Here is a 26,477-nt window from a genome sequence, read left to right on the forward strand (position 1 = left end):
GGGGGGGGGAGGAAGGGGGAAGGAGGAGGAGGAGGAGGAGGCGGCCGCGCGGCGGGGGAATGGCAGCCGCCGCCGCTCCGCTTCACCCCGCCCCGCCCGCCGCGGCCCCGCCGCTGCCCGGCCGCAGGGAGCAGCCGCCGCCAGCGCCCCTGCCGGCCGGCGGGGAGCCTCCACCGAGCGGCCCCGGCGGTGCCCGGAGCCCCCCGAGGGCGGTGGAGGGGGGGGTGGGGTCCCGGCCCCGCGCACAAAATGGCGGCGGCGCGAGGCCGCCTGAGCGGGGCCGAGCTCCGGTACTGCTTCGAGCCCGGCTGCGGTCGCTTCTCGCCTCCCTGGCTCTCGCCGAGCTGTGTTTATCGTCAGGCCTCTCCCCGAGCTGCGGGTGGAGCGGGGGGAAAGCTGGGCTCGCCGGGGTTGTCACCGCTGTAGCTGAGGCGCAGCCTGCGGGTGCCGCGAGCAGGCGGCGGGCTCCCGGCGTCCCGTCAGCTTACGGCCCGAGATAACGAGCGTGGTCCGAAAAGTTGTCCGAGCAGAAGGGCAGGAAAGCTAAACGGGAAATAGGGAACGAGGGAAAGACATTAAAAGGGAGGTAAGACAGGTAAGATGTGGATAAAACAAAAAAATAAGCCACCCACTCCCAAAGCAGAAAGCTGTTTTGGACCCAATATAGGCAAATCTAAGAAGAGTCAGCACAGATACAGAAAACACAATAACCCTCCCTATAACTAGTATAACAAAATCATACTAGTTTTGTTAAAGCTTCCAGCTGACAGATATTCACAATGGATACGTGGAGATCAACCTCTAGAAAAGGTGTAGCTTATGGCTGAATTTAAGCATTGTCAGAAGGGGTTTTGCTGCCAGCTGCTAACGAATCCTGATGTTACGATGCAGCTATTCAGAACGGTTTTGCCTCATCAAAGCTGAAAGCAGAGCGTGCACCACAGACAGTCTATGTCTATGAACTGGTTTCTTTCAGTGTGGACCAGTGACTTGGAGATCGGGCTGCCTAGTGTAGGACCAGGCATCACATCTACTTTTTGATATGCCTGAACTTATGAATAAAAACTAACTATAAAAGAGGGAACTGTCCCTGTGATAAATTTTATAATTACTTAGAAATATCGGGTATTAGGAAGAATTTCTTCATGGGATGGTTGGGTAGGCATTGGAATGGGCTCCCAGGCAAGTGGTGGAGTTGCCACCCCTGGAGGTATTTAAGAGATGTGTGAATGTGACACTAAGGGACACGGTTTACTGGTGGACTTTGTAGAGTTAAGTTGATGGTTGGACTTGATGATCTTAAGGGTCTTTTGCAACCTAAATGATTGTTTTATTCCATGATTCTATTTCACTTGAAAGTTAGACTGAAACTTCATTAAAAATGCCCATATAAATAATGTGTGTGTATATATAAATATACACACCCACTTGTCAGTATTATTATGTTTACATTAGAAGTACAATACTCCAACACTGCAACTCTGAAATAATGTTCTAAATGTTTTGAATAGTCCATTTCTAGCAACGTGACTGAGAAGAATTACATAGTTAGCTGAAACATATTGTCTATCATGTTTTGTCATACTCTGTTGGTTTGTTTTCCATTTTACTTCACAGTTCCATGTTTTGTAGACTAAAAAACAGAAATTTACCAGGCTTGCTACAGTAGTCACTGTATTTGAAAGCAATGTGCCAAAATTCAAGCAAGAAAAAGTCTCTTATTAGAGTCTTTTCTTAAAAAATAAATACATACTAGAGTGTTTATTTTTAAAGTAATATTAATTTCCCCAGTAACACTTTTAGAAGCGCTGTTCCCTTGCAATTCCTAGAAGTAAAACCTGAGACAAAAATAAGTTTGTTGTCCTAGAAAGGAATAGCTCAAGTGCTTCGTAACACCAGCTATCAGACTCATATCTCTCCAGTCTACTTCCTGTGTTGCTTTTATCAGAACACTAGACCAAATGTTGGGCGGTGTATAGGCATGAAGAAACAGTAGGACAAAAATGCCTCAGAGCCTCCTGGAAGTAACTTTCTTTGGCATCCATTAACTGTAAGAGAAAAAACAAATAAAACAGAAACAACAACAACAACAACAACAAAAAAACAACTACTGAGTGAGTGTGACACTTCAGTGGCAAGGGGGTTGGGGTTTTGGAATTAGTTCTTGGGCCACAATCAGAATTTCTGTATTTAGCAAAACTGCTTTAATCAGCAGGCAAATAAAGGAAACAAAGTATTGGGGAAAGGGAAGAAAAAGGCAAAGTAATAAAGGGGGAATAGGGAATGAAATGATCAATATGGGCAGAAAGAGGACAAAAGGGTTAAAGGCAATCCCTGAAAACAACAGTAAGACAACGTATCATAGAATAACCTTTTGCTGCTAAGCCCCAAGCTCAGGTTGAGAACTGTAACATCCCTCAATCTATTTTCTGAGAGCTGTTTAGATTGACAATATACAGCTGCAGTATATTTCATGTAGGAAAAAGGAAAACCAAAATAATCCAAAAAACATGCAACAGCAAGAAATAATGATTCTTAACTTGGCACACAGCGCTGTTGCTTAGGAGTTTAAATGACACTTGTCAACAAAAGCCAGATTTATGCTCAGGCTCAAGCATTAAATCAAGAATTTTCACAGCCAGAGGTATATTGCAACGAATAAAACTTGGCTGTGAAGATTCTCAGAGGTTCTGTATAAATTTATTAAATTAGGGAGACGGGGATACTGGTTAACTGGAGATGATCTAGAGTATTTAAAAATACAGAATACATACATTCCCCTCCCCTCTGACACTTTGTTTTTAAATATATGAAAGAAAGAAGTCTGAATTGAACAAGCGTTTGTATTTCAGTACCAATATGTTTTTATACCTTAGGAATACCTCCATTTCCTGGCCGTACCAGTATTCATAATTCTAAAGCAAGAAGAACATAAACAAGAATGGCTGATATGAAAGTAGATCTTGATTGCACACTGTACAGTTACGGATGTAATGTACCGCAGAAGTGAAGCACATTGAGATGGTATCAACATTAAAATTATTTTTTTTCTTGAATCTATTTCTCTACTCTACTTGAAAATAAATTATGTCCACAGAACCTAGGGAACAAGATTTAACTAAGTGACTGTGGTAGGACATCCTTTTTTCACGCTGTAATCAGCAAATGCTGTGAACATCTGGCTGCAGTCCTGTCACACAGGCATGAAGATCTTCTTGGTTTCAATCCATTTTTGTGTTTATCCTTATATAAATTACTCTACTGAAACAGAAAATAAACCTGTTGCCTCATCTGAATATTTTCCATGCCTTCCTTCTATTGGAGTTCCCTCTTCTGCCATATGATGTTTCTGATGGCACCTTAGGAAAAGTGTGATGATCTAAAATGCTTGAGACTGTTGCCTGTCAGTCCTTAGTCTCCCTCTTGCCAGTGGATTGCCTGTCTATGTTTGCCACGTTTCTTTCCAGATTTCCATATATTGAAAGACTAGGCTTCAAAATGATCACACAACTTAGGAAGGAAATTCCTGACAATCCAAGATCTGTTGCAGGTTGCAAGTCTGTAGAGGATTTGGTAGTAACCACATTACTGTACCAGAAGTAACAGATACAAACAGAAGAATGCCATTCCTATTTGGAAACCTTTCCATCATCAAATATGCTTAAAAATATAACCAAGAATGACATTTTACAATAAATATAAAATTAGTAAGAAATAGAAAACCTGAAAGGGGTATAACTTCTAACGAAATTCTTTTCTAGCTCTTAAAACTAATAAACCTACCTTTTTGTATTCTGTCTCTCAGGAATGTATCTTAAAACTAGCTGCCAGGAAAGCTGGAAAGCAAATTTGTTCTCCTTCAATAGTCTGTCCCTAGCTGTTTATAAAGTTAATGCATTGAACAACATTTGCCCTTCCATCTTGATCAGACAGAATTATTTCTCTTTTTATTTCTTATTATTTCTTCCCTTCTCTTATTTTTATTCTTAACTTTTAGTGCATTCTGGACAGATGAATGTAGTCAAATGCAAGGGATGTAAGTAGGCTAATCCCCATTTTTATACATACATGGCATATAGCTTACATTACTGTTCTATTTTTAAATACACATTCCTTCTGACTTAAAATCTCAGTCAACAAGGAGTCTTAAGACTTTTACAACATGTCATAGCAGTTGCAAGTATCCTTCACTGTATGTATATACATCTTAGTAACTGCAATCCCTGCTTTTAAAATTTCAGACACCATATATGATAATGAATGACAAGTCAAGTCTGGTTAAACTGCAATTTCTGTCATCTTCTGAGAATTTTAGGTGTTTGCTGCATCACAGCATGGAACATGTAGTTCTCTGATTTGCATCATATCTCTTTCTTCACTGTCTGCAAACTCCAAAGATGCTTTAACTCAGTTGTGAAGTTGTTTCCGTGTATTTAAAACGAAACACAGTGAACCAGAGGAAAATGGTTCGGCGACATTTAGGCTGCCATTAGACTTTTTTAGCTTGGGAAAGTAATGAGACATCACCACTTCATATCAGGTTCTGGCTATTAACCTCTGGTTGTAGGTACTCAAGCTTCCCCTCATGACAGAAAACCATACCATTCCACTTATATTTCTGTGCAAAATGTCATAATTCAGAGCACGTGAATTAGCTTTTTAAAAAAGAAAAGAAATGATAATTACCTTTTCATTCCTTGCAATGAAAAGGGTTAGCAAACATTCATGAAGTACAGAAAAATAATTATTATTAATGGCAAGAAGTCTACATGAAAGCTTCTGAGTAATTATGAAGAGAGAAATAAACCAAAAAGAACTGAGAAAAAACAGTGTTTGTGGGAGGCAGAAGAAAAAACGAAGTGTTTGTACTGGAAGATAGAACATACAGAAGTAACACAAAATTATATATTTGTATTTTTATGTTTATAATATATATGTATATATAAATAAAATATGAAAAATACAAAAGTAGGAAAAGTAAACAGAAAACGTATAAGGAAGAAAAAACTAGGAATAGTATACCTGAAAAAGACTATAAAATGGCACGGCACAGAACGCAAACAAAAATCACGATGCGGTTGAAAATCAGATGGAGAAAGTTTACAAAAAGCATCATTTTATAGAGCAGAAAGCTAACACTTCCCCTCTTCAGTGGTTTGTTATTACTTCAGAATATGTTTTCAGCTTTGGATCACTGTTCCTGGGTTTATTTTTGTATTGGATCTGGCTCAGATATCAGCGCAAATGCTATCAACTTCATAAGATAATGAAAACTCTTAAGCCATGCCTATTCAAAGTACCCAAGCACAAATGAAGGGACTGGACTTGAAAGGTTTTCAAGGACATGTATTTGTCTTCGGTACCTTTAAACATCTCATATCTCGTTTTTTTTTTAAAGTTGGACCAGCATTAAAAGAGTGTATAAATCATAAGAAACTCATACATTTTAAATACACAAAGTAATGCAAATATTTATACATTATTCTGAAAGTTTAAGCTACATGGAAAACTGAACTGTAAGTTTAATTCATTTTCAAGCACTGCATTTTAACACACTATACAGTATTTTACAATCAAATACAACCTTTAGTTAAAATATTTGTAGTTTAAATGGAGTTAATAGCAAAATTTGAAGCTTGTTAGTTATAACGTGATAGAAAAACTTAACCTCATATGGTGCACAATAGGTATGTCAATTTACACAGCTTTTTAATCCCTTTCTTATAGAAGAAATTTAGAAGATAGAATTTAAGTCTGCCCTAACTTTGTGCATCTTTTTTTTTAACATTAATTGGTTAAAATTAATGATGAATCTTGAATTAATTTCACAGAAATCATGTTTGCCTGAGAAAACAGAGAAGTCTGGAAGTACTTTCAGCATTTGTTAAAACATATTTCAGTGAGTAACCAGCAAAAATGTTCACAGGCACATAAATTAAAAAAAAACAATCAAACAAACAAAAAACCCCAGCATTTCCACCTGTTAACAAAAATTGGTTGTTTTTTAGAATTTACAGGTAAATTATTAAAAAGACACTTTTCAAAGGCACAGGCAAATGCAAACAACTTTAGTTTCAAATCTTTTCTATTCTTTTTACTACAGATTTATATCTTTGATTTATTAAGTTTTTAGGCTTTGCTATTTGTCTTCTGTGACCAACGATAAAGCTTGGCATTTTATACCAGAGGTAACACTCAGTTCTTCACAGTCATTCTATTTATTTACCTCAGTAACTATACATTTTTAAAGTCCCATAAAGTAGAATATGAAAATTATCATTTAACTGACTGTAACATTGTTTTTAAATTGTTAGTACTTTTTTAAATGAAAGAAGAATTAATTTTTATTTTACATGTCATCTGCAATCATCTTTCTGTTTTTTCATGCAGCAACTGTGCAGATCGAGAACGTTTTTGAGCAATCTTGTGTAAGTTATAAATTGTTTCTCCATCTGAAGTTGGGAGATGCATCACGTACTGTTAAGGAAAAAAAAGACCAAATTATTCACAAATTAACACTTACATGCTATGTATAAACATTAGACTACCTAAACCTTAACTTGTACATGTGTACATTTCTGTTTATGTCATTTTTAAAAATTAAACTCTACCAGCTTGTCTATTAAAATACTTTCCTTCAGGCCAGTGCTGAATTTTAATGGAAGCTAATAAACATTATCTGTATCACAATGTAACTTCTAGTGATATAAAGCATGAGTAATAAAAAAGGGTTTAATAATCCTACAGTTGTTTTAAGTTCAGGATATTAACATTTCTAGATTATTAATAAATTTGATGTAGCACTTGCTATATTTTTTGAAATTTATGAACTTGAGAGAAAAAAGGTGCTGCTAAATTAGCAACAGTTAAATTATTTCTTTTTCATCAGCAGCGGTCTTTTAAAAATGCAAAACAATGACAATCATCCAAATATGGGAGAAAGTTAAATGCACATATTGTGCCATGCTCCTGTATATAAGGCATTATTTTTCTGTTTGAAGTGAGAAAAGTAAATCATTAAAGGCAGTTATCACTCCTAATTGTAGCTTTAAAAGTTATGTACCCACATAAACTGCAATCCCTAGAATGTAGTGGTGAATTAATGACTGCAGCAGACAGCATATGGCCATAATTTGCATGGAGTAGCTCTCCAGTAACAGTGGAATATGGCTGTCACATTTATTACCAACACTGACAACACGTTTCTTTGGGAAAATATTTTGTGAAAATTAAGCAAACAGTGTTATGACTGCAGCTCAAGTCTTCCATAATGAGAACAAAACCTGAAATGCTGCAACTCAGACTAGCTTGTAAGGACATTGTATCAAAGCCAAATGAGCATGTAAAGTGAGTATGCAAGCATTTCTATGCTACATGCTCAGAACCAATAGAATCAATTTTCCTTAACAGATGTCCTTAATTTGAACTGAAAAACTAACAGCGGTCACATGATGTTAAGTGTGTATTACAGAACTGGGTCTAAGATTGTATTGAAAAAGTTAGCAACTGTTTCCACACCGTTGAGATAATCACAAGAAACTCCCAAGTGTTCTGATGAGATTGCTTTCTTCCTTCTCTATGAGCACAAATTGAAGATTAAAAACGAAACGAAACCAAAAAACTTTAAAAGGCAATTCTTGTGCTTCTGGGAAAGCTGGAGTACGCAGCTAAATCAAGGACCTCCAACTCGAGTAAAAGAACCACAATAATTCCTCTGATTAGTATATCCTCTAGAACTTCATATATATCCTTATATATATATATCTCCTCAATTACTTCATAGTTGTTTCAAGCAGTTGCTACTTTGTGAACAGGTATCTGACTGAAGCTCCCTATCTGCTCTCTCTTCAAATTTCAAAGGTGATTTCTGAGGAAAACTGAGTGATTTTTGCCCAGTAAACATGAAAAAGTTCTGAGCAAAACTGGCTTAAAGAGATGAAAGTCACTAGCTTCCTCAGACAAATCAATTCCTTAACGTTTAAGTTAAAGTCTTTTAAGTTTTTTGTATCAAAGACTGCAAGTCTACCTGTAAAGAGAAAGTTAATTTACCCACTATTTCATCTAAACAGAAAATGTTGCTGCTTGAACTACTCCAGCAGTGAAAGGGAAGGGATAAGTTTAATCCATAGTATCTGATACCCTGGAGCAATCTTGTATAGCCAAGTTGGAGAAACGTGTAGGTCTAGACTCAATAGTGTATGTCAATAACCAACAACTGAGATCACATTTAATTACTGCTGGTGCAGTATCATGTTGGTAAGCTTCAATGGCATTCTGTACAAACTATGCTTAAAACCATTATTTTCCAAACTTTGATAAAAATAACTGCTTGCATGATTCTAATCTATTTTCTTGGAATAAAAATCATGCTACTATTATTATTAGTATTAAAAAATCTCTATTTTTGAACCAATACTGAGCCTACTACCTGATTTATCATTAAAATAAACAGAAGATATAATGATAAAAAAATATATTATTTATATTATTAGACTCTGACCCTTCCCTCTCCCCCCACCCTGGACACAGAAAATTGAAATGAAAATGACTGTCCTTACACCCCACTACCCACAACTTACACACTTTTCCTTCTTTTTCCAACTTCTTCAAGTGGACTAGGAGATTTTTTTCTGCTGCTAGCAGTAAATTTTCAGGAATGTCCTAAGGGGAATACAAATATGAGTTTTGTACTTGTTTAAATACCTTTCAATATTGCCCAATGATTTTTTTCAATATATGGAAATCGTGGCTTATTAACATAGATTTTCCTCTTCTGAATTACTATGTTGAACATTCAGTTAGTTTTACATGTATAGTGACAAAAGCATAGAATACGTAAACCAATTTTGCACCATTTAAACTAGTAGCCTAATAACACATTTTTGTTTACTGTTCTTAAGTTTTGCATCATGCGCTTCTATTATCCAGACTTTGGCCAACTCAACTGTGTTCTACTGAACTTAGTTGGCACTGGGTTGTTGGTGTAGCTGAGCATTTTTCCATAGGTTTTAATGACAAATTTAAAGAGGCCTTTCTCCAGATACCTATAGTACTTCTATTTCGTGATACTACTTGCATGAGTTTAAATGTCCTTTAACAGTTAGTATTTGTAAATCAGTATGCAAACAGTTTCAGGAGGACAAAGCGTATCTTAAAAAAAAATCAGTGCTAAGAAAGTAACAACAAACAATATTTCTCAAAATTCCTTTATTCAGCATAATCTAAGTAAAATCTCCTTTTTGAAAATTACAAAAGTTCTTCACCGAATAACACGAGTCTGTCAGAAGAAATCCTCAGAAAACTGTCTCAATAAATTGCATATCTTTAAAAAGCTCTGACATTTTTTACGTTAAAGCTTTAGTAGTACTGAAAAAAACACTCTTATCTGATAATGACAGGAAAAATGGTTTTTGATTTACAGAAGCATGTGAACAGCTACGTACTTAAAAACTGCAGTATTTCAGGCAGGAAAACTGCAAGAACTAAATAAACAGCCACAGTTAATGGTACATCAGCACTTCAAAATGTTCAGTGTGACTTGTAGTCACTCCTTTGGAATCTAGGAATTTGTAGAACCATGAAAAAATGAGCTGTGAAGCTGTTACAGACCTCTTCACACAGCACAGCCATTGTCAACTATGGCATCTTCTGAAGCTTATGCTGCATCTCTCTGAACTCTGTTTGCTAGAAGGGACAATCCCCTTACCATATGTTCAAATTACTGAGGTTACATGAGGAACGAAGTAGCAAACAAGGACTTTTATGCCTGTCTAATGACGTACAAAAGCTACCTGACTTCTGAGAGCAATACCCATCTCTGTGAAAGCGCAAGCCAATTAATCAGGAACTACACGTTCCAACCAATCTGTCAGGAGAGTCCAAACGCACTTTGACATATCAAACATTAACAGTCATCTTGTAATTTCCACTTGAAACCAAGCACTAAAACTGTATTTTTGTTTGGTCCTATGAAACAAAACTCATCTAAATAGTGAAAGAAGAAATTTTTGACAATCATCTCAGTCCCAATCCAAGGCAGTCACATGCATTTTGAACAAGCAGAAATCTTTTAAAGCTTTTTTCTTCTTCTTTTTAAAAAGGTACCATGATATTCACCCAAATACTTAGGCTGTCACACACTATTTTATGAACATAACCTCAATTTCTTTAGTTTAATCTATAATCTTTTAATCAAGAATTACCTTGTATACCATACTTAGGAGCTCTGAGGACGTAAATGATTTTCCAACATTCTTCTGGAAAACATTCAGAATTTGCTTTTCACGAGCAGTTCGGTGAGAAATGTATCCTTGAATTCTAGTGTTTGCATCACGTACTACTGGGCCATGACCTAAATTGAAACACACGTACCAAAGCGATATTACTTACATTTGGAATTAAGTACGCTATCGAATAATCGACTCATTCTTATGTAAACTATGGTAGTGTTTTTTTTTTTTCTTTTCATATAAATAGACTAAATTGAGTGTCTGCATCACATTCTGCACTTGAATAGCATAAAGATGGAAAGGGGAATTAGAAGATCTTAAAAAGTCTGAATTTGGAAAAGGAATAGTTCCAGTGGTATAAGGAAAGCAAGGAAATACTTAGATAAAGATTAGTCAATAAAGAAAAAAGGAAAAAGGAGTTTACTACTAAATAGATTTGAGAGTCAGGTTTTTATATTACCTCTCCCTGACTCACACCCCACAGAGAATACTGATATTGATGACAAACTGATACTGGTCTCTGCAGAGTAATGGCTGAGGCAAAGACTCCTGTATTGTACTACTGTTCCTGTTGTGGAGGGTAACTAACTCCAGAAAACACAGAGGTGAGGGAAGTAACATTGTGACAGATAAATTTTCCAGTACAGATCTTCACAACTCACTCACACACTATACTTTACTCCCCTACATACATGTTTGCACATATAATCAAAAACCAGTGTGACAATCCCAACGTGCCAGGGCAGGAAGAAGCAATGCACATGAAAGGCTACATGTCGAACACTGTGGATCTGGCTAGGTAATAAACAAGATGCACATGCTTTTTCCTGGACTTACTGAGGCAGATGAGAATCATTCAACGTACTGAAAGGTCTTTGAATAAAATTAGAAAAAGGCTTAACTGATAAATCACTAGCCTTTGTGGAAAATGAAATACTGCCTCATGATACAATAAATAACAGATGAAATCAAGATATTTTTCAGACACGGGAGTTACGTGTGCACAAATTAAACTTTATGATTTACTTATGGACAAATTTACTTGCAGTGTTGCGTAAATATTTATCACATGCTTTTTACAGCAAAGTTTCAATTTTTTTTCCCTGTATACCTCACCTGAAGTAGCAGTAGCAACTTCCATCTCTGCCTGACTAAACGCTAAGTAATTTTTATAAAATGAATAGGACAGCAACTACGGTAAAAATAACTGTCTTTTAGAAATTATTGGGTATCATCCAAACCAATTTATTTTGAGTCTCTTTGACTACATTTAAAAAATCATTACATTATTTGCTTATAGTTTTGGGTTGACAGACTAAATGAGTTTTAAACTTGAAGACATTTTAATTTATGGCTTATTTTGCCTGAGGACAGGCAGCTTATAGAAAATGAGCAAACAATTTTTCATGATATTTGTGAAATAAAAAAATAATGTCAGATGAATCTATCATTTAGCAAGAGTCAAAAATACTTATGCATATCTTAACTTATACACTCATTTCAGCAGACTTGAAGTTAAAAATGTACATTGAAGTGTATCCTGAGCCTAAGATAGTATTATAAATAAAAAATAAATGGCCAATATAAAGCTATACTGTCATGAGCACATATATTTATTTATTTCAAATATATTTAATCTGAAGCTATTGTTCCTATACAGTATATTTGGTAACATTATGTTTACTAAGTATGTAGCCATTCATAAAAACAGAAGTTTAAATTTAGAAAAACATTAAGATATACAAAAAAGACACTGTAATGGTAACTGTCCATTCTCTTCTGTCATTCTCTAATGACAGAAGTCACATCAAAGTATTCAAAATTATGGCCATGGAATCACAAGGACGTCTTAAAACTGGTTTCTACACTTCCCAGTGATTTAACTTACTGGGCCTACAAGACCAGTGTCAATATCTGGAATGGAACCCACGTGTTGTAAAGGTAACAGAATGCCATATTCACTATGCCACATGGTCTACAGCCATTTCATATGCACATACGGGTATTAAAACTACGTCAGAAAGCTTGTTTTAAATTTAGGTGTGGATCTTTCACACTATCATTTTTCAGGGACAGCAGCATAGTTAACTTCATGAATAAATTATTATCCACATATACTTAAACTATTTCTGAGAATTTTAAACAGATCTTACAATACAACCATCTTTCCAATATTAACTTAGATGTTGCATCAGACAGCTTCCTATTATTTGAGACCTCTGTCTATTCCAGGTCTTATATAGAAGAAAAAAAAAGCAGCAACTATTTATTCTTATAGTACCCTGTGAAGACATATAGGTTATCTAAGTTTATACATGAGAAATTACAGCACAAAGAATAAAACTGAAGAAAATAATTGGTTCATGAAATCTTGCACAGACTCCTAACTACCATTTTTTCTGTATTATCAAGTAACACTGTTTATTATTACAGGTTAGGGAGCCCTCTGGTGGCTAAAACACCCTTTTCTCTTCCCAAGGATTCTCAGCTATGAACAGTAAAATAGATTGCAATGAGTACTTTGCCAGAAGCAATTTCCACATTCAATTAAAAACAAAAACAAACAAACAAACAATAAGCAAACAAAAAACAGGAAAAGTAAAGGATTGGCAAAGTTCTGCTACTAACACCTAGCCAGCAATCACCTTGTTACAAAAATTCATGCTCTCCTACATCTATTTCTCAAACTGCAATGTCAGTGCTAAAGCATGGACAGGGAAAAGAGATGATACAAGAATTGTGAAAATCTGAAACTGCAGTAAGACCAAGGTATTGAGGTTATACAGAACGTATTGGTAAAACAAACTGCCTTCTGCTATAGTTATCATTTTATTGTACTACACACCAATCATACAAACAATTGTTTTGACTTGGCAGTAGTTATCTTTTACACGATTGTACGTACACGTTGTGATGCATGGATAAAGAAACAAAGTTAGCTTCAAACCATCTCAATGCTTAGCTACTTATCAAAGGCATGGCATAATGTCCCACTGTCTTTCGAACTGCAAGTACAACATGAAAACGTTTAAAACAGTGTAGCAAACAGTTACAGACAAGTGGGACAAATATTCAACCTTGGTGAATGTGTAATCTAGATAAATAATGACTAAGAAGAAGTGAAAAGCAACAGATAAAACTGATAAACCAAGTAGAATTTGGGGTATAGGGTTTTGGAAGACAGAAATCAAATGAAGGAACAGATTATGCCTTCCAGATATTTAAGAAAGCAGAACATTTCATTCATTAATAGATTGAGACTCAGGAGGCTAAAATATTCTTAGTTTTACCACTAGTTCAGTCAATTACTATAAATACTATTTCTGTGTAAGCCTCCACATCCATGGAATACATAGAATGGCATTTTTTCTTAAATAGCATTTAAAAAAAATACCCATAACTAAGCATTTTTATGATCTTAGATCTTAAAGCACTTAAAGAACACCTACTCCAGAATAAGTGTATTTTAAAAATGAACACAAAAGAGATTCGGCTATGTAGGTTAAGCATAGATGGTTAATGGAGGAAGACAGAAATGAGAATAGAGAGTCACTCAGAATGGCTAGTTGAACAAGATGAAATGGAAAAGGTCTGAAAAAATCCTGAGATGTAGCTCTGAAAAGAAAATGAGGAGCTTAAACCTTAGTTACATAAAGAATTCTTAAAATCCAATCTTGTCAAATAGACACATGGCTTATATGAAAATTAAATGCATTCCCAAGGTTTGGGGGAGATAAGAAGAGAAAATGAAAAGCAATGTCATAGACCGAATGAATCAGCAATTTATTTTTAGAACATGATGTTCGACCTCTTGGCTCTCGTTCAAATTTGAGCTAAGTCATTAACTAAGATAACCATTTGACAGTTCTGCAGCCTCTCAAGATGAATTTGTGATTAATCTGTGTTGCAAAAGATAGATCTCTCTCTCCAAGACATTACTAACACAACAAAAAACTAACACTGCTACTACTAACTACGCTATTACTACTAACTACTACTACAAACACTCCTAAAAACATTACTAACAAAAGCTACCCACATTGGCAGTGTACGTAGGGCTGCAGAGGACCAAAAGAACAACTATTGTTTTTCTCTTCCAGGGTAACATTAAGGGTCATGGATAGTTTAATAAAAGTATACCCAATTTTCTCTATGGTTCCTACAGTAAAAGATCCTGGCCTCTGTATGCTTTTAATACAGAAGCATAATCTGTTCACCTTCAGAGGGAGAAATCACAGGAAAGAAAGACATCTATCGCTGAAAGATTTTTAAGTCTTGCAAAACTCCATGCTATTAAGTCGGCATAGCTTAGTGCTAGCAGTACATTAAGTAATAAACTGTAGTTGTGACATTAATAATGATGTTTGACGTATTAAGAGAAGATACAGTTTATATAGTAATATATAGCAGTTCAAAATAGAACAACTAACCTGGATATATTAAATCTGGCTTCATTTCTAATAGCCTTTTCAAAGTTTTCATGTAATCATACAGGTCTTCAATTACTGTTGTTCCTTCCCCTAATATACAGTCACCAGAAAATATAGCATTTTCTTCTTCTAGATGTAAAATCATATGGTCATCAGTGTGCCCAGGCGTATGTAAAACTCTAAAGAAGAACAATGAAAGTGTAAATTTTTCATACACCAGTCATACAGAACTTGTAGCTTAATTTTCAGAAGCTAGAAACAATGATAAAATGATACACCTACTGAGTAGTCTACAAGAAGAATGAGAAAAAGTATAGTACCAAGAAAGTCAGATTGAAAGTCTGAAAAAGTGTAGTACTCAGAAGGTCAACGTAAACAGAGTATCATTTCATCTAACTATAGTTCATTTTCTTAGGCCATGTAGAGAACACATAACATCATCACTAATATACACTGAATTACATGACACTTAAAAAAATTACATTAAGGTAGCTTGCTAATCATGTAAAATTTGTGGTACAGAGGGCTTTACTCTGATGTTTTAAGAAAGAAAAAAATGACGTTATTTCTAGATTGAAAAGTGTAAAGTTCATGACATATACATAGTATTTGGCAAAAGAGGGTAAGGGTGATTTTGCTAATTCTTTTGGAAATTCACTGTATACTACTGGACCCAACCCAAATAAAATTCTGTCTCCCCAAATTTATTTTACTCTGAAAGTCCCATAACACAGTGGAGTGGAACCTTAAAATACAAGGAATTGTGGTCTTTTAGCTGTTCTATGTGCAAGTCATGAAACATCCAAAAGGTATGGACTTAGGACCCCCCAACTTGAACGAATACCACATTAGAGAACAGTTGATATATGTATAGTATACCTGAGCTACCATGGAGCTGCACTGCAGTATCCTTGCACTACAGTTTTCAAAAGACAGAAGGCCTTCTGATTCAAGCTGAAAACATGCAACTTGGACCAGCATCACTAAAATTCAACAGAATCAATCAAAATCACTGCATCAAAGCAGAGACTATGAATTTACAGAGCTGGTGCTAAGAGTGGCGTACAAGCCAATGCTAAACAGCACCCAGCCAAGTCAGTGCAGGGCTGGGAGGCCAGTGGCACACCACTGTGTGTTGCAATGACTCCCACCTCTTACGGAACATGGTGTTCAGCAGAAAGTATGTGAGTATGTTGCTCTGCTGAGGCAACATAAAATCAGTTTGATAGGTTACACCTTGTCTTTGTGGGAGGTGGTATCTTCCAGTTCCTTATGAAACTTCACCTGGAAATTTCATTATTAACATGTTAAAAACAAACAAATAAGAACCCAATGCAGCCTGGCACACCTCCTTTAGAACTTGAAGGTTGCTAACTGTAACATGAAATGTAACATGCAGATATTGTTATTTTAGAACCAATGGGATGGACATCTATCCTTAAAGTATTGACTAAACAACCAGTTGAGATTATTTGCTTTTAGTCAAGCTTGAAATTTGGTTGCATAACTGCAGACTTCAAAATGTATTGCCCCTGCCTTGCTTGGAGTCAAATTGTTTTCCATCTGTAAGTTGATTATGTCCCAATACTTACAGTAGTTATGTCTTCAATATTTTTATGCCCACCCTGTGTATTTTGTTTTAAACTTAAAAAATAAAACGCTTTTGGTCAAATTAAACCTTTATCTTTACAGCTTTTCTTCTGGTCAGCCAGCTGCATGTTCTACAAGTGGGATATAATTCACATCTAAACTGAACAAAACAAGCAAAATATGTCCTGAGAAGAGTAATGCCTTGTTGATGAAAGAATTCTGGAGACAGAATGAGCAACGATTTTTTTTGGTGCCTGTGTGACAGAGGGTAGCATTCGTTTTAGACTCATTCATGCAAACAAGATAGGCAATGTGCTCCCTGGGAAGAATTTTCTCCCAGCTGGTACCTTGCAAGAACCTGACAGCTAAAAGGATTAAAATTTAATGTTTCAATGCTAAATATTTGTTTTAATGTCTCCTTTGGAAATATTTTACCTTTTCCATCTTTCCAACATAAACATCCCCAAAGGTATTAATTTTACACCATGACTACTTGAGTAATGAGAAATTACATAAAATGCTGTATGATTTTTTCCTAAGGAATTATTTTTCAAGGGAAATATTCTTAATTTCTCTGGCGAGGCCAAAGACTAAAGGCTGATTCCTGCCTGATACTCATTCATTAGAACAACTTCTCTGGGTAAGCATACCCTTCTGCATTATGATAGGAAGCCTACAAGACTAAATGTTGACAGGATCAGATCTATGGATTACCAATCATTAAAAGTTAAGATACATATATGTGCCAGAATTCTGAAGAAAAAGGTGATTGAGCAAAGCTGCAGAAATTAGTGTTTACCTGAGTGTGGCTCCCTCTGTCTGTACCACGTCCCCATCTTTAAGATATGAATATTTATGTCCTCCTTCTCCTATTATTTCTTCACGGTCAGGGACACGAGGAAGCTTACAGATGCGATATTCAGAGTCTGTTTAAAGAAAGCAAAGAAAATAATGGTTCATATTTTAAATTTGTCACTAATGAAGTTAACTCCACAGAATTACTTTTACTCTTTGTAGATGTACCATTAATCATTACACACTATTACACTGCAAAACTTGAAGCAAGAAATTCTGAACAGTAATTTTATGTTTATTAAACAACCTTCTAGAGTTACAGAGCAGTGAAGTCTCACTACTGTACTCTGAATCTGATATACTCTACTCTGTACCAGCAGCAATTTTGAAGATGAAAAAGCACTCGTGAAATTAGTAGGAAAAAAAATCCAGTAATTATTACATTTTGCAAATGTTGTTCCTTCTTGACTCATCAAGAGCCAAAAAATAAGTCTCTGGAACAGCACTAAGACTCTGGTGCTCAAGCTCTGTGTTGTGAGTCACAGAAGCACTATTCAACATTTATTTGACACCGAATGGAGCCTTTTTGCCCTGAAACTTCCCTCAGTGTCTATCATTCCGAACTGTTTATGTGCTGAATGCCTTGGTATGGATGGCAACCCAGAAACCAGGCATTTATATCCCTTGCAAGTCTTCTTTGTCACGCTCAGGAGCCGACAGGATCAAAATTCTCACAAAGACACCCATGTTGTTTCCAGTAGTGCCCAGGCTTCTTTGAAGATGTGCATCTGGCAACTTTACAAAACCTGATGACTTTACAACTTTACAAAAGCCAGTGAAAAAGTCCAGCAGAACTAAGATGAGCTGTATTATTTTTATTGCTTATTCTCTTCTCAGATATCAAAAGAGAAATGTCTTACTGCTTATCAACACGCAATGCACATTTTACATCAGAATTTATCTGTAAATATCCCTACTTTCTTCTCCAAATGTTTTGAGGCCTAAGAACTTGTCAGCTATTTCTTATGGTCTTCTGTATGAAATATCAAAGTTATTCATGTTTATTTTTCAGAGATTTCTTATTGATTTACACAAGTAAAAGTAATAGTCAATTTGTCACTACTGTCAATGTAGAAAGGAACTTCTTTTCTATTTTTCTCTACTGTCAATGTAGAGAGTATCAAGCTTTTCTCACATCTTTTAATAATGTGTAAACTGCTTATTATTCACTTGTAAGAAAAATTCACTATGACATTATGCACAGGTATTGAAGAAAAAAAAAAGTAGTATTTCAACTGTGATACTCAGATTATTCACTGTTCTCATTCTATACTTTACAATAGTACTGTTAAATTACATGTGGTTTACATGGAGATTCTAGAAGAATAATCCAGCTGAAGCATACAGAAGGACTATACAAAACTTGTTTCTTGCCACATACCTAACATAAATTCAACAATATATAAAAATATCTGGCCTACCACTAGGGATGTTTTTGCAGATATCAGGTATTCCACCAGTATGATCATGATGCCAGTGTGTCACTAAAATTTCTTGAATTGAGATGTTGAACTCGGACAGTGCCTGTTTTAAACAGCCAATGTATTCAGGAACAGCTGGCTCTCCAGTGTCAATAAGGATTCTTCTACATATGGACCAAAAAAAAAAAAAAAAAAAAAAAGGAAAAGAAAACACACAAAAGAACACAGAGAATTTAGAGTACTCATATGAGTTAAATAATGGTAAAAAAAATAATAAAATAATGACATTGCATGTAACTGTGGTAATAATGGATATCTCCAGCTAAATTTTACTAAGAGTTTTTAATCATTAAACCAGTTAAAAGCCACATAACGTTATTTTAATTCTCAGTCCTTATGGATTATCAGATTACAGTTTAATTCCATCACTAACACAGAACCATCCTGGCTCTAGCATCTTTTTAAATTATTTGAGCACACCACCATTCAAACCCTGCTTTTAGGCACAGCTCTGCTACCAACCCACCCACCACAATCAAGGCAAGGTTTTGCTAGATTTGGTCTAGCTTAATGCAGGCAAAATCGGGGAGCTCTGCACTCATTTATTGGGATCAGGTTGGGATCAGGGAGATATTATAGATGCTTGGGTCACTCCACACAAAACTATGTGAAGTCCAGGAAGGCAGGCTTCCCTCAGCTTATATATGTATTTATATGTGTACGTATGTAGTATGTATGTATATAAATATAATGTATTATAGATTTATATATATATATATATTTCCAAACCTGCTAAATTTTCAAAGTTTATATTCCTTAATGGGAAACTTACTATATTTGACAGGTAGGGTTTGAAGCTTGCTATACTTGAGAGGTAGGGTTTATCCTTTCACACACACAAAGCAATATATCCAAGACTCTTTCCTCTATAATATTTCACCTCGTGACAGCACCGTTTACAAAGGGGCTCAGCGTTTTGCTCCACAAACCCACATTTTTGTGCCCTCTGACCGGTTTTGTGCCACCGGGCAGTGCCGAGGCCTGTAGCAAGCTGCCCACCCGCTCCCCTTCAGCCTAAGGGCAGCATGCTGAGACCTCGACACTGGGGGCCCGGTTCTAAAAACGGTGTTTTTTTTTTTAATTATTATTATTTTTTAATTGTATTCTTTAAAAGGTCGCCAGGGAGCGGCGAACGAGCCCGATGGCGGCTCCCCCTGCTCCTCGTCTCCCTCCCCGGAGGCAGCGCACGGGCCCCAAAACGGGCGGGGGAAGGGGCCGGGGCCGAGGGGCGGCGGCAGCCCGGCCCCGGCCCCTTCCCCCGCCGCCGGATCGGTGCCGTTACCTGTGCCCGGTGCCCACCAGGTAGGTGTTGGTGCCCTGCAGAGTCATGGGCCCCGGGTTGCAGCCCAGCACCCGCACCACGCGCGACGAGAGCCGCTCGATGCGCGGCAGCAGCGACACCATCTCCGCCGCGACGATCCCCACCCCACCGCCACCAACCCCGGCCCGGCCCCGTTCCCCTCACGGCCACCGAAAGCGACCCGGGCGGCGACACCGGCGAGGCGGAAGCCGCCGGGCTCCCTGCACCGCCTCCCGGCCCGCGCTCCGCCCTCCGCAGGGCCCTGGGACGGCCCTGAGGGGAGCCCGGCTCTTACGGGTTCGTGGTGGCGACACCACAGGAGAGGTTGTGGAGTCTGCCCCTTGGAGATCTTGTAAAGCCACCTGTGGGACATGGGGCTGGGCAGCCTGCTCTGGGTGGCCCTGCTTGAACTGTTTTGGATCAGCTGGCCCCCACAGGTCCCATTCCCACCTCAGCCGTTCTGCGGTTTTGTGAAATTTTGTCCTTGTCATACAAATAGTAATATGTTTGCAAACGGCCTTCTACAGTCTACACCACACAGTTCACCTATTCAGATATGTAGCGCCCCCTCTGAAACTCCTGATTACTTTCCAACTGGCATTCTTAGAGACATTACAGCACACTCGTTCTCTCCTTAAAGTACCTGCAAAAGAAGGATAAATAAATTTTAACCTGAAATTAATGCAACTAATATTAACATAGGTAACTTTAGCAATATTCATAGAATCATAGAATCATTAAGGTTGGAAAAGAACTTCAAGATCACCTGCTCCACCTATCATCCTACTACCAATGTCAGCAATTTCAAGGTCTGGTTTCAAATATTATCTGGTTGTTTATACAAGTAAATTTATACATGTAAATGATTCCATACATTACCCATAATAAAATAGTTAAAATAGGTAGAGGTAAATAATATATTATCTATAAAAATATGTATTTTAAAATGATAATAAAGATACAGAGCACAAAAAAGAGTTTCATGGTCACTTTTTTTTTTTTTTTTTTTTTAATTTAAATTGTTCTTAAGTGCTCATTATATGAAAATAAATGTGATCTGGGGCCATTTCTAGGATTTGCATGGGCAAAACAGGACAGATTCTCTGTGCTTTCTGAAGAGGTGCATATTCTCAAGTGCAATCTTGAGAGGCAAACTTCCAAAACTTAGGAATTAGATAAAAACGACTCAGACCGTGGCATGGAACTGAAAAACAGAACTTCATGGCTTCAACAGAACTTCATAACTTCATGAAATGTCAAATTTTTTTGGTGTGCTTATACCCTAACGTAGGCAAGTAACATGCAATATATGCCAGGAGATTAGCTATTAAAGACTTCAGCATGCTAATAAAGGTCTGCATCTTCCCATCTGTGACAAAGTGGTGTATCCCACTGTAATGCAATGTATCTCCTCTTCCCATAGCGAGTTCTCAGTCTGCCACAGACCCACCTGACATGTTTGGCTTCCTGGGCAGTAGCAAGGCAGAGGCTGTTCCTGGCAGTGAGGCAGTGGTGGCAGGCCCAGCTACCTGCCTTGCCATGCAGCGCTTGCTAGTATCAGTGCACAACCCATGATTTCCAGCAGTCCTCCAAGGTCAGAGAACATACAGTGCCCTTCAGCTGCCATGTCAGACAGCAGCAGTGCATCTGTCCAGGCACCAACAGTGTGCTTGCCTCTAGGCCACTTCATCAGTGTGAATTTAGCTGCATGTTAGTACACTTAAAAGTGCTAACCAGCCCTTCAGCTACACTAACAGTATGCATTACTTTGCTGTCACCCGTTCAGACAATTTGTTTTGTGATGCACATGAGGCTCGCTGGCAGCATGTTGTGCAGGCCTGTATCGTGCAGCAATTAAAAATATCTGCTCCTGGGCATAGACTTTGATTGCAGTTGTTAATTGCTAGCCATCAGAAAAGCCATAGACAGCAACTGAACCACAGTGCAGATACTGGACATCCCTATCTTTAGGGCTTCAAGCTGAGCTCTTTGGTTTATCTGAATTATTCCTCCCCAGATGTTGCCTTGTTTTAAAAAATATATAATATATTTATTTATTATTTTTCAGGCTAATCAAATCATGAAATAGAGACAGCAGAAAAGGATGCCTTAGGTTGAAGGAAAGAGGCCTTTCTGTGTGCATGTGTGCTACCGGAATAAACAAGATACCTTTATACACAATATTTCAGTATTTTTCATATAATTTCCTAGTCTATTGCTTTATAAGGAATCGTGACTAGACCTGAACTTACTCAGTCCTGAGGTACTCCACTGTGCTGATTTTACATCACATATGTATACTGGTTTGGTGGTATATTCAACTCATTTTCACTCACTAGGTAAAGTCCAGTTGCTGTACTGTTAAATGAAGGTTCTAGCTAAGCAAAACTAAATTGAGTATTTCAGTGGTTTCCTACTTCTAAGAAAATTCTGAAAATGTTAGGAAGATTTCTAAAATGATTTACCTGAAGTTTTCCATATAGTTGGTAACTGAGAAGTAGTAAGTTACTAGTTATTTTTAACATCACAGATTTGTTTTTGTATTATTATTATTATTATTTTTTTTTTTTTTGGGGGGGTGGGGGGAGAATGTAGACCTGTTGCCTGGGGAATACTTACTACTCTTAATTAATATGGTGTAGTAAAATAAATTTTCTATTATTGGGTAGGAGCTCTGAATTTGTTTCGTCTGTAGGTGGCAGCAGTGGGTGCCTTTGGAGAATTAATTCCAGGTTCCTTTGTCGTCTTTGTCGTCTTCATTTCCTGCATAAGCTTACCAGTTTCAAGTTTGATGTTTCTTATAAAACAGAGGATAATAGGGACATAGTGAAAGTCTTGCTGTTACACTCTCTAATGTGGTACAAAGAAATATGAGTGCATTGCCTTAAGTTATTCTTTCGGTTAAGTTGTTGTCTTACGCTATTAATAAAAAATTTTGAGGGATTTTTTTTTTTCTGAATCAGATAATGTTAGACTAGCCAGTATAAATAAATAAATAAATAAAAATAATAAGAAGCTGTGTTTCAATAAACCTCAAATGAGATTGCTGGTGATATTCAATATGCTATTTGATGTACGATTAATTTTCTACAACTATTAGATACATGAAATGCAGTATGGTAATTTTGGAAATCCCACAATGCCACTGTTTATATTTTCAGCACTTAAGAAATCTTTGAGTCCTGGCACTTGTCTTTCTCCCCTTTCAGGCACAATACTTGGGGATAAATGCTTTTCCACTGTGGCTGTGGAACAGTCTAATAGATCTAAGCACAAGCATGTAATTCTGAGGTAATTTAATCAACTGAATAGTAGTACAAAGAACAATTTTTGAGATAGTTATATCATCTTCTTAGGCAGTGGTGTCTGAAAGTCTTATTGAGAAGAATTTTGGTTGGTAGATTTTCATGTTATTTTAATACAACTCATTGCTATTTATAAGACATATTTTTAGGAAGATATGCATCTATGTCTTGGTACTTACAGTATTTTTCTTTGAGTTTCACTGTGCTTTTATGCTTAATACCTGGTAGAGTTAAGTAAAAAGACCTTAAACCAAATAGAAGCAAAGGAGCTTTTGCATGGGGGGATGTAGGCCATAACATGATGACTACATTGCCTGTCCACATTGTGTGGAAGATGTAGAAAGCCAGTGGCCATCTGGCTTGTTGGAGATTATTGGGGGGGGAGGGGAGGGGTGATGAAGGGACTGGAGCACCTCTCCTGTGAGAGGAAAGGCTGAGAGAGCTGCTCGGTCTGCAGGAGAGGCAGCTCAGGGAGATGTCAGCAATGTGTCTTCAGTAATACCTGAAGAGAGGGTACAAAGAGGACGGAGCCAGACTCTGTTCAGTGGTGCCCAGGAACAGGACAAAAAACTAGAACACAGGAAGTTCCCTTTGAACACCAGGCAGCACTTTACTGTACGGGTGACAGAGCCCTGGCACAGGTTGACCAGAGAGGCTGTGGAGTCTCCCTCCTTGGAGATCTTTGAAAGCTGCCTGGACATGGTCCCAGGCAACCTGCTCTGAGTGGCCTTGCTCGAGCAGGGGTTTGGACCAGATGGCCTCCGGAGTTCCCTTCCAACCTCAACTGTTCTGTAATTCTATGAGATTCTCCTAAAAATCGATATGTTAATGCTGCTCAGAGCATATGTATGCCATACAGTTTCAACTTTTGTGTTTGCTGAACAGGTGGCTGAGGGTTCTGATGTAGCAGCATAGAAATTAGCAGTGGTGATAGAAAACTACTGATAAATTGTACAACAATATTGGAGTAACTTATAGAGAAACAGGGGAAGCTATCATACTGAAGTCCTCAACCAATATACTGTTTCGAGCCATGCATTAACTCCTGTAACATCCATTAATACCAGCACCAAAAATATTCATTGACTGCAAAGCTTAAACATCAAATGTAAAGAGAAAATTACACAATAAATCTCCAGAAATCCTGTTTTTGTTGTTGTTTGTCTGTTTGTTGCAGGTTGGCATTTCATCCTGTTTATTTCTATGCTAGTATTAGTGAAGATCTTAATTTCTGATGTCTGAAAAAAAGTCAACTATTCCAAATATATACTATTCAATGTCCTGTTAACACTAATTAAAGCAGAGAAAAAAGGTCCTTCCATTTACATTTAGAAGCAAATAACAAGCTGTATACCGTAGGAGTTTTGTCACAATGTGATTTCTTCAATGGCAAGTCTAGATAGAAAACAAATAAATCATCCAGCCAGTAATTTAGCTCAAGTTGCTTGATTTACAGTCCAAGGATCAGATGCGTAAACCTCTTTCTCTTTTTCTCTCTCTCTAGTATAGAGTTTGTGTCATCTATTTAATAATAACAAAGGTCACAGCAGTGAGTGTGTGACTTGGCTGATTTAAGACATCTTCCCTTAAAGCCCCAGGAGCTTACTCACCATTTGGGCAAACAGCTTGCAAAGCCTCTTAGAAATTTTAAAACGCTGAGGTGGAATTATAAGTATTTAAAACTATGTAACAAACTCATTATATAATGTATTTATTGCTATGTTGCAAATTTATATGTATTTTTATCATTCTGAGAGAATGCATATCTCAGATGACCAAAAATTCTTTCATACTGAAAAGAATGATAATACTTGACTTACATAGCTAGAGATTTTTTATAATTTAAAATAAATCAATGTTTACTGGAGGTCACCTGCTTTTCATGTCTGCCCCAGACTCATGGAGAGGGACAGTCTTGGTAAAAACTGCTAAATGTAGGTAATGTAGTCCACAGACAGGTTGCCACAGCCTTGTTTTGTCTACAGCTACTTTTATAGTCTCATCAACTGAGCTCCCAGTGAAATGAAGTTTATGAAGAACCAGTGGCCCTATGCCTTCTGGTGGTTTTTATGGAAGTCCGGGGGGAACACAAGAAATGGGTGTGAGGTATCCCTTTTGTACTTCTTGGAAAAGACTACACAGGTTTACACTGGCATCATATTTTGACTTTCAATTTGCTGCAAGAGCTTAGTTCAATGTTGAAGGAAATATTGTCCACAAAAGGTAAATTCTACCAGAGAATGATATTGTTATTGCTATTATATTGTTATACTATTATATTGCAGCTTACTTCTCATCTGTTTCTATCTGTCTATAGAGGACCTCATCTGTTTGGTCTTGCATCCTTCCATTCCAACACTCCAGTCACGGGAGCCATCCCAACACATCTCCACAATACCAATGAGGTCATAGCCCTGCAGTCTACATGTCTAACTCCTTCTGTTTATGCTATGTGTGTTAGCAGAGAGACATTTGAGTCTCTCTGATGAAGTTGCCTTACTGGCTGGAGTGCTGCTCTCCAGGTGCTCTCCTGCTGGCCTGTGATCCTTCTCTCCAGGCTTTTTTTTTTTTTTTTTTTCTTTTCTTTTCTTTCCATAAATCTTTGAGCTACATAAATGTACATAAAAATATTTATATACATATAAGCAGGTTTTCAGAAGGCAGTGAATGCATTGTCCCACAACTGAACCAGGAATTTTGCTGTACTGCTTGGGGTCCAGCCACTGTTTTGTTTAGCTTTGGAAAAATCTCTCAATCCACAGGTTCCATTCTTAAGGTGCTGACCTGAAAATAGTAATAAATTTCAGGCACTGCAAAAACCACTTAGGACTAGGATGTTTCTAATCTATATAGAGGAGGGAGTACAAAACAGGACAAGAGATGATCTTACGTTACCCATGAAGACACTGGTAGGATTATATTTCCTGTCCTAAGATCTAGAAGAGCTATAGACTGCTCTTGCTGAGGGCTTGTATCATCCTGTGCAGCACAATCAGAGAGGCTTAATCCCAACACCTGCTCATCATACCCTGCAGCTCATTTAAACATGCTCTGGATTTTCTCAGTAGCAGGAACGTTGTGTTGAGAAATGATAGCACAGCTGGAACAGACTCTTGCAAACACCTGCAGTTTTACCAGAGGAAAACAATTAATCACTTGCCCCTGGACACATGCAGTCTCTTCACATATCATTGCACAGAAAAGCTTTTCACAAATATTTTAAAGTATATTTTACTGTATCTTTTAACTATATATTTTTTTCATATATATATTTTTTCCATAAATCT

General features: G+C 37.2%; 1 protein-coding gene across 1 annotated transcript; it reads right to left on the reverse strand.

Annotated features, from left to right (window-relative positions):
• Positions 1 to 5,331: 5,331 nt before the first annotated feature.
• LACTB2 (lactamase beta 2) lies at positions 5,332 to 20,046 on the reverse strand. Its single transcript, XM_082754865.1, has 7 exons — positions 19,868 to 20,046; positions 18,526 to 18,689; positions 17,049 to 17,175; positions 14,660 to 14,838; positions 10,203 to 10,351; positions 8,580 to 8,661; positions 5,332 to 6,477 (listed from the first exon to the last, which is right to left on the reverse strand). The coding sequence occupies exons 1-7, from the start codon at positions 19,987 to 19,989 to the stop codon at positions 6,434 to 6,436; spliced, it is 867 nt and encodes a 288-aa protein (XP_082610991.1). The 5' UTR covers positions 19,990 to 20,046; the 3' UTR covers positions 5,332 to 6,433.
• Between the last annotated feature and the right edge of the window lie 6,431 nt (positions 20,047 to 26,477).

The sequence above is a fragment of the Aythya marila genome, assembly GCF_965140915.1.
Source record: "Aythya marila genome assembly, chromosome: 2".
NCBI lineage: Eukaryota > Metazoa > Chordata > Aves > Anseriformes > Anatidae > Aythya > Aythya marila.

Excerpts from the sequence above, each read along its gene's own strand:
- LACTB2 (XM_082754865.1), bottom strand. The coding sequence starts at position 19,989 with ATGGTGTCGCTGCTGCCGCGCATCGAGCGGCTCTCGTCGCGCGTGGTG. Across the intron at positions 17,176-18,525 it reads CTGCAAAAACATCCCTAGTG|ACTCTGAATATCGCATCTGT; the intron begins GTAGGCCAGATA and ends TTCTTTAAACAG. Across the intron at positions 6,478-8,579 it reads GGAAAAAGAAGGAAAAGTGT|TACGTGATGCATCTCCCAAC; the intron begins GTAAGTTGTGGG and ends TTTCCTTAACAG.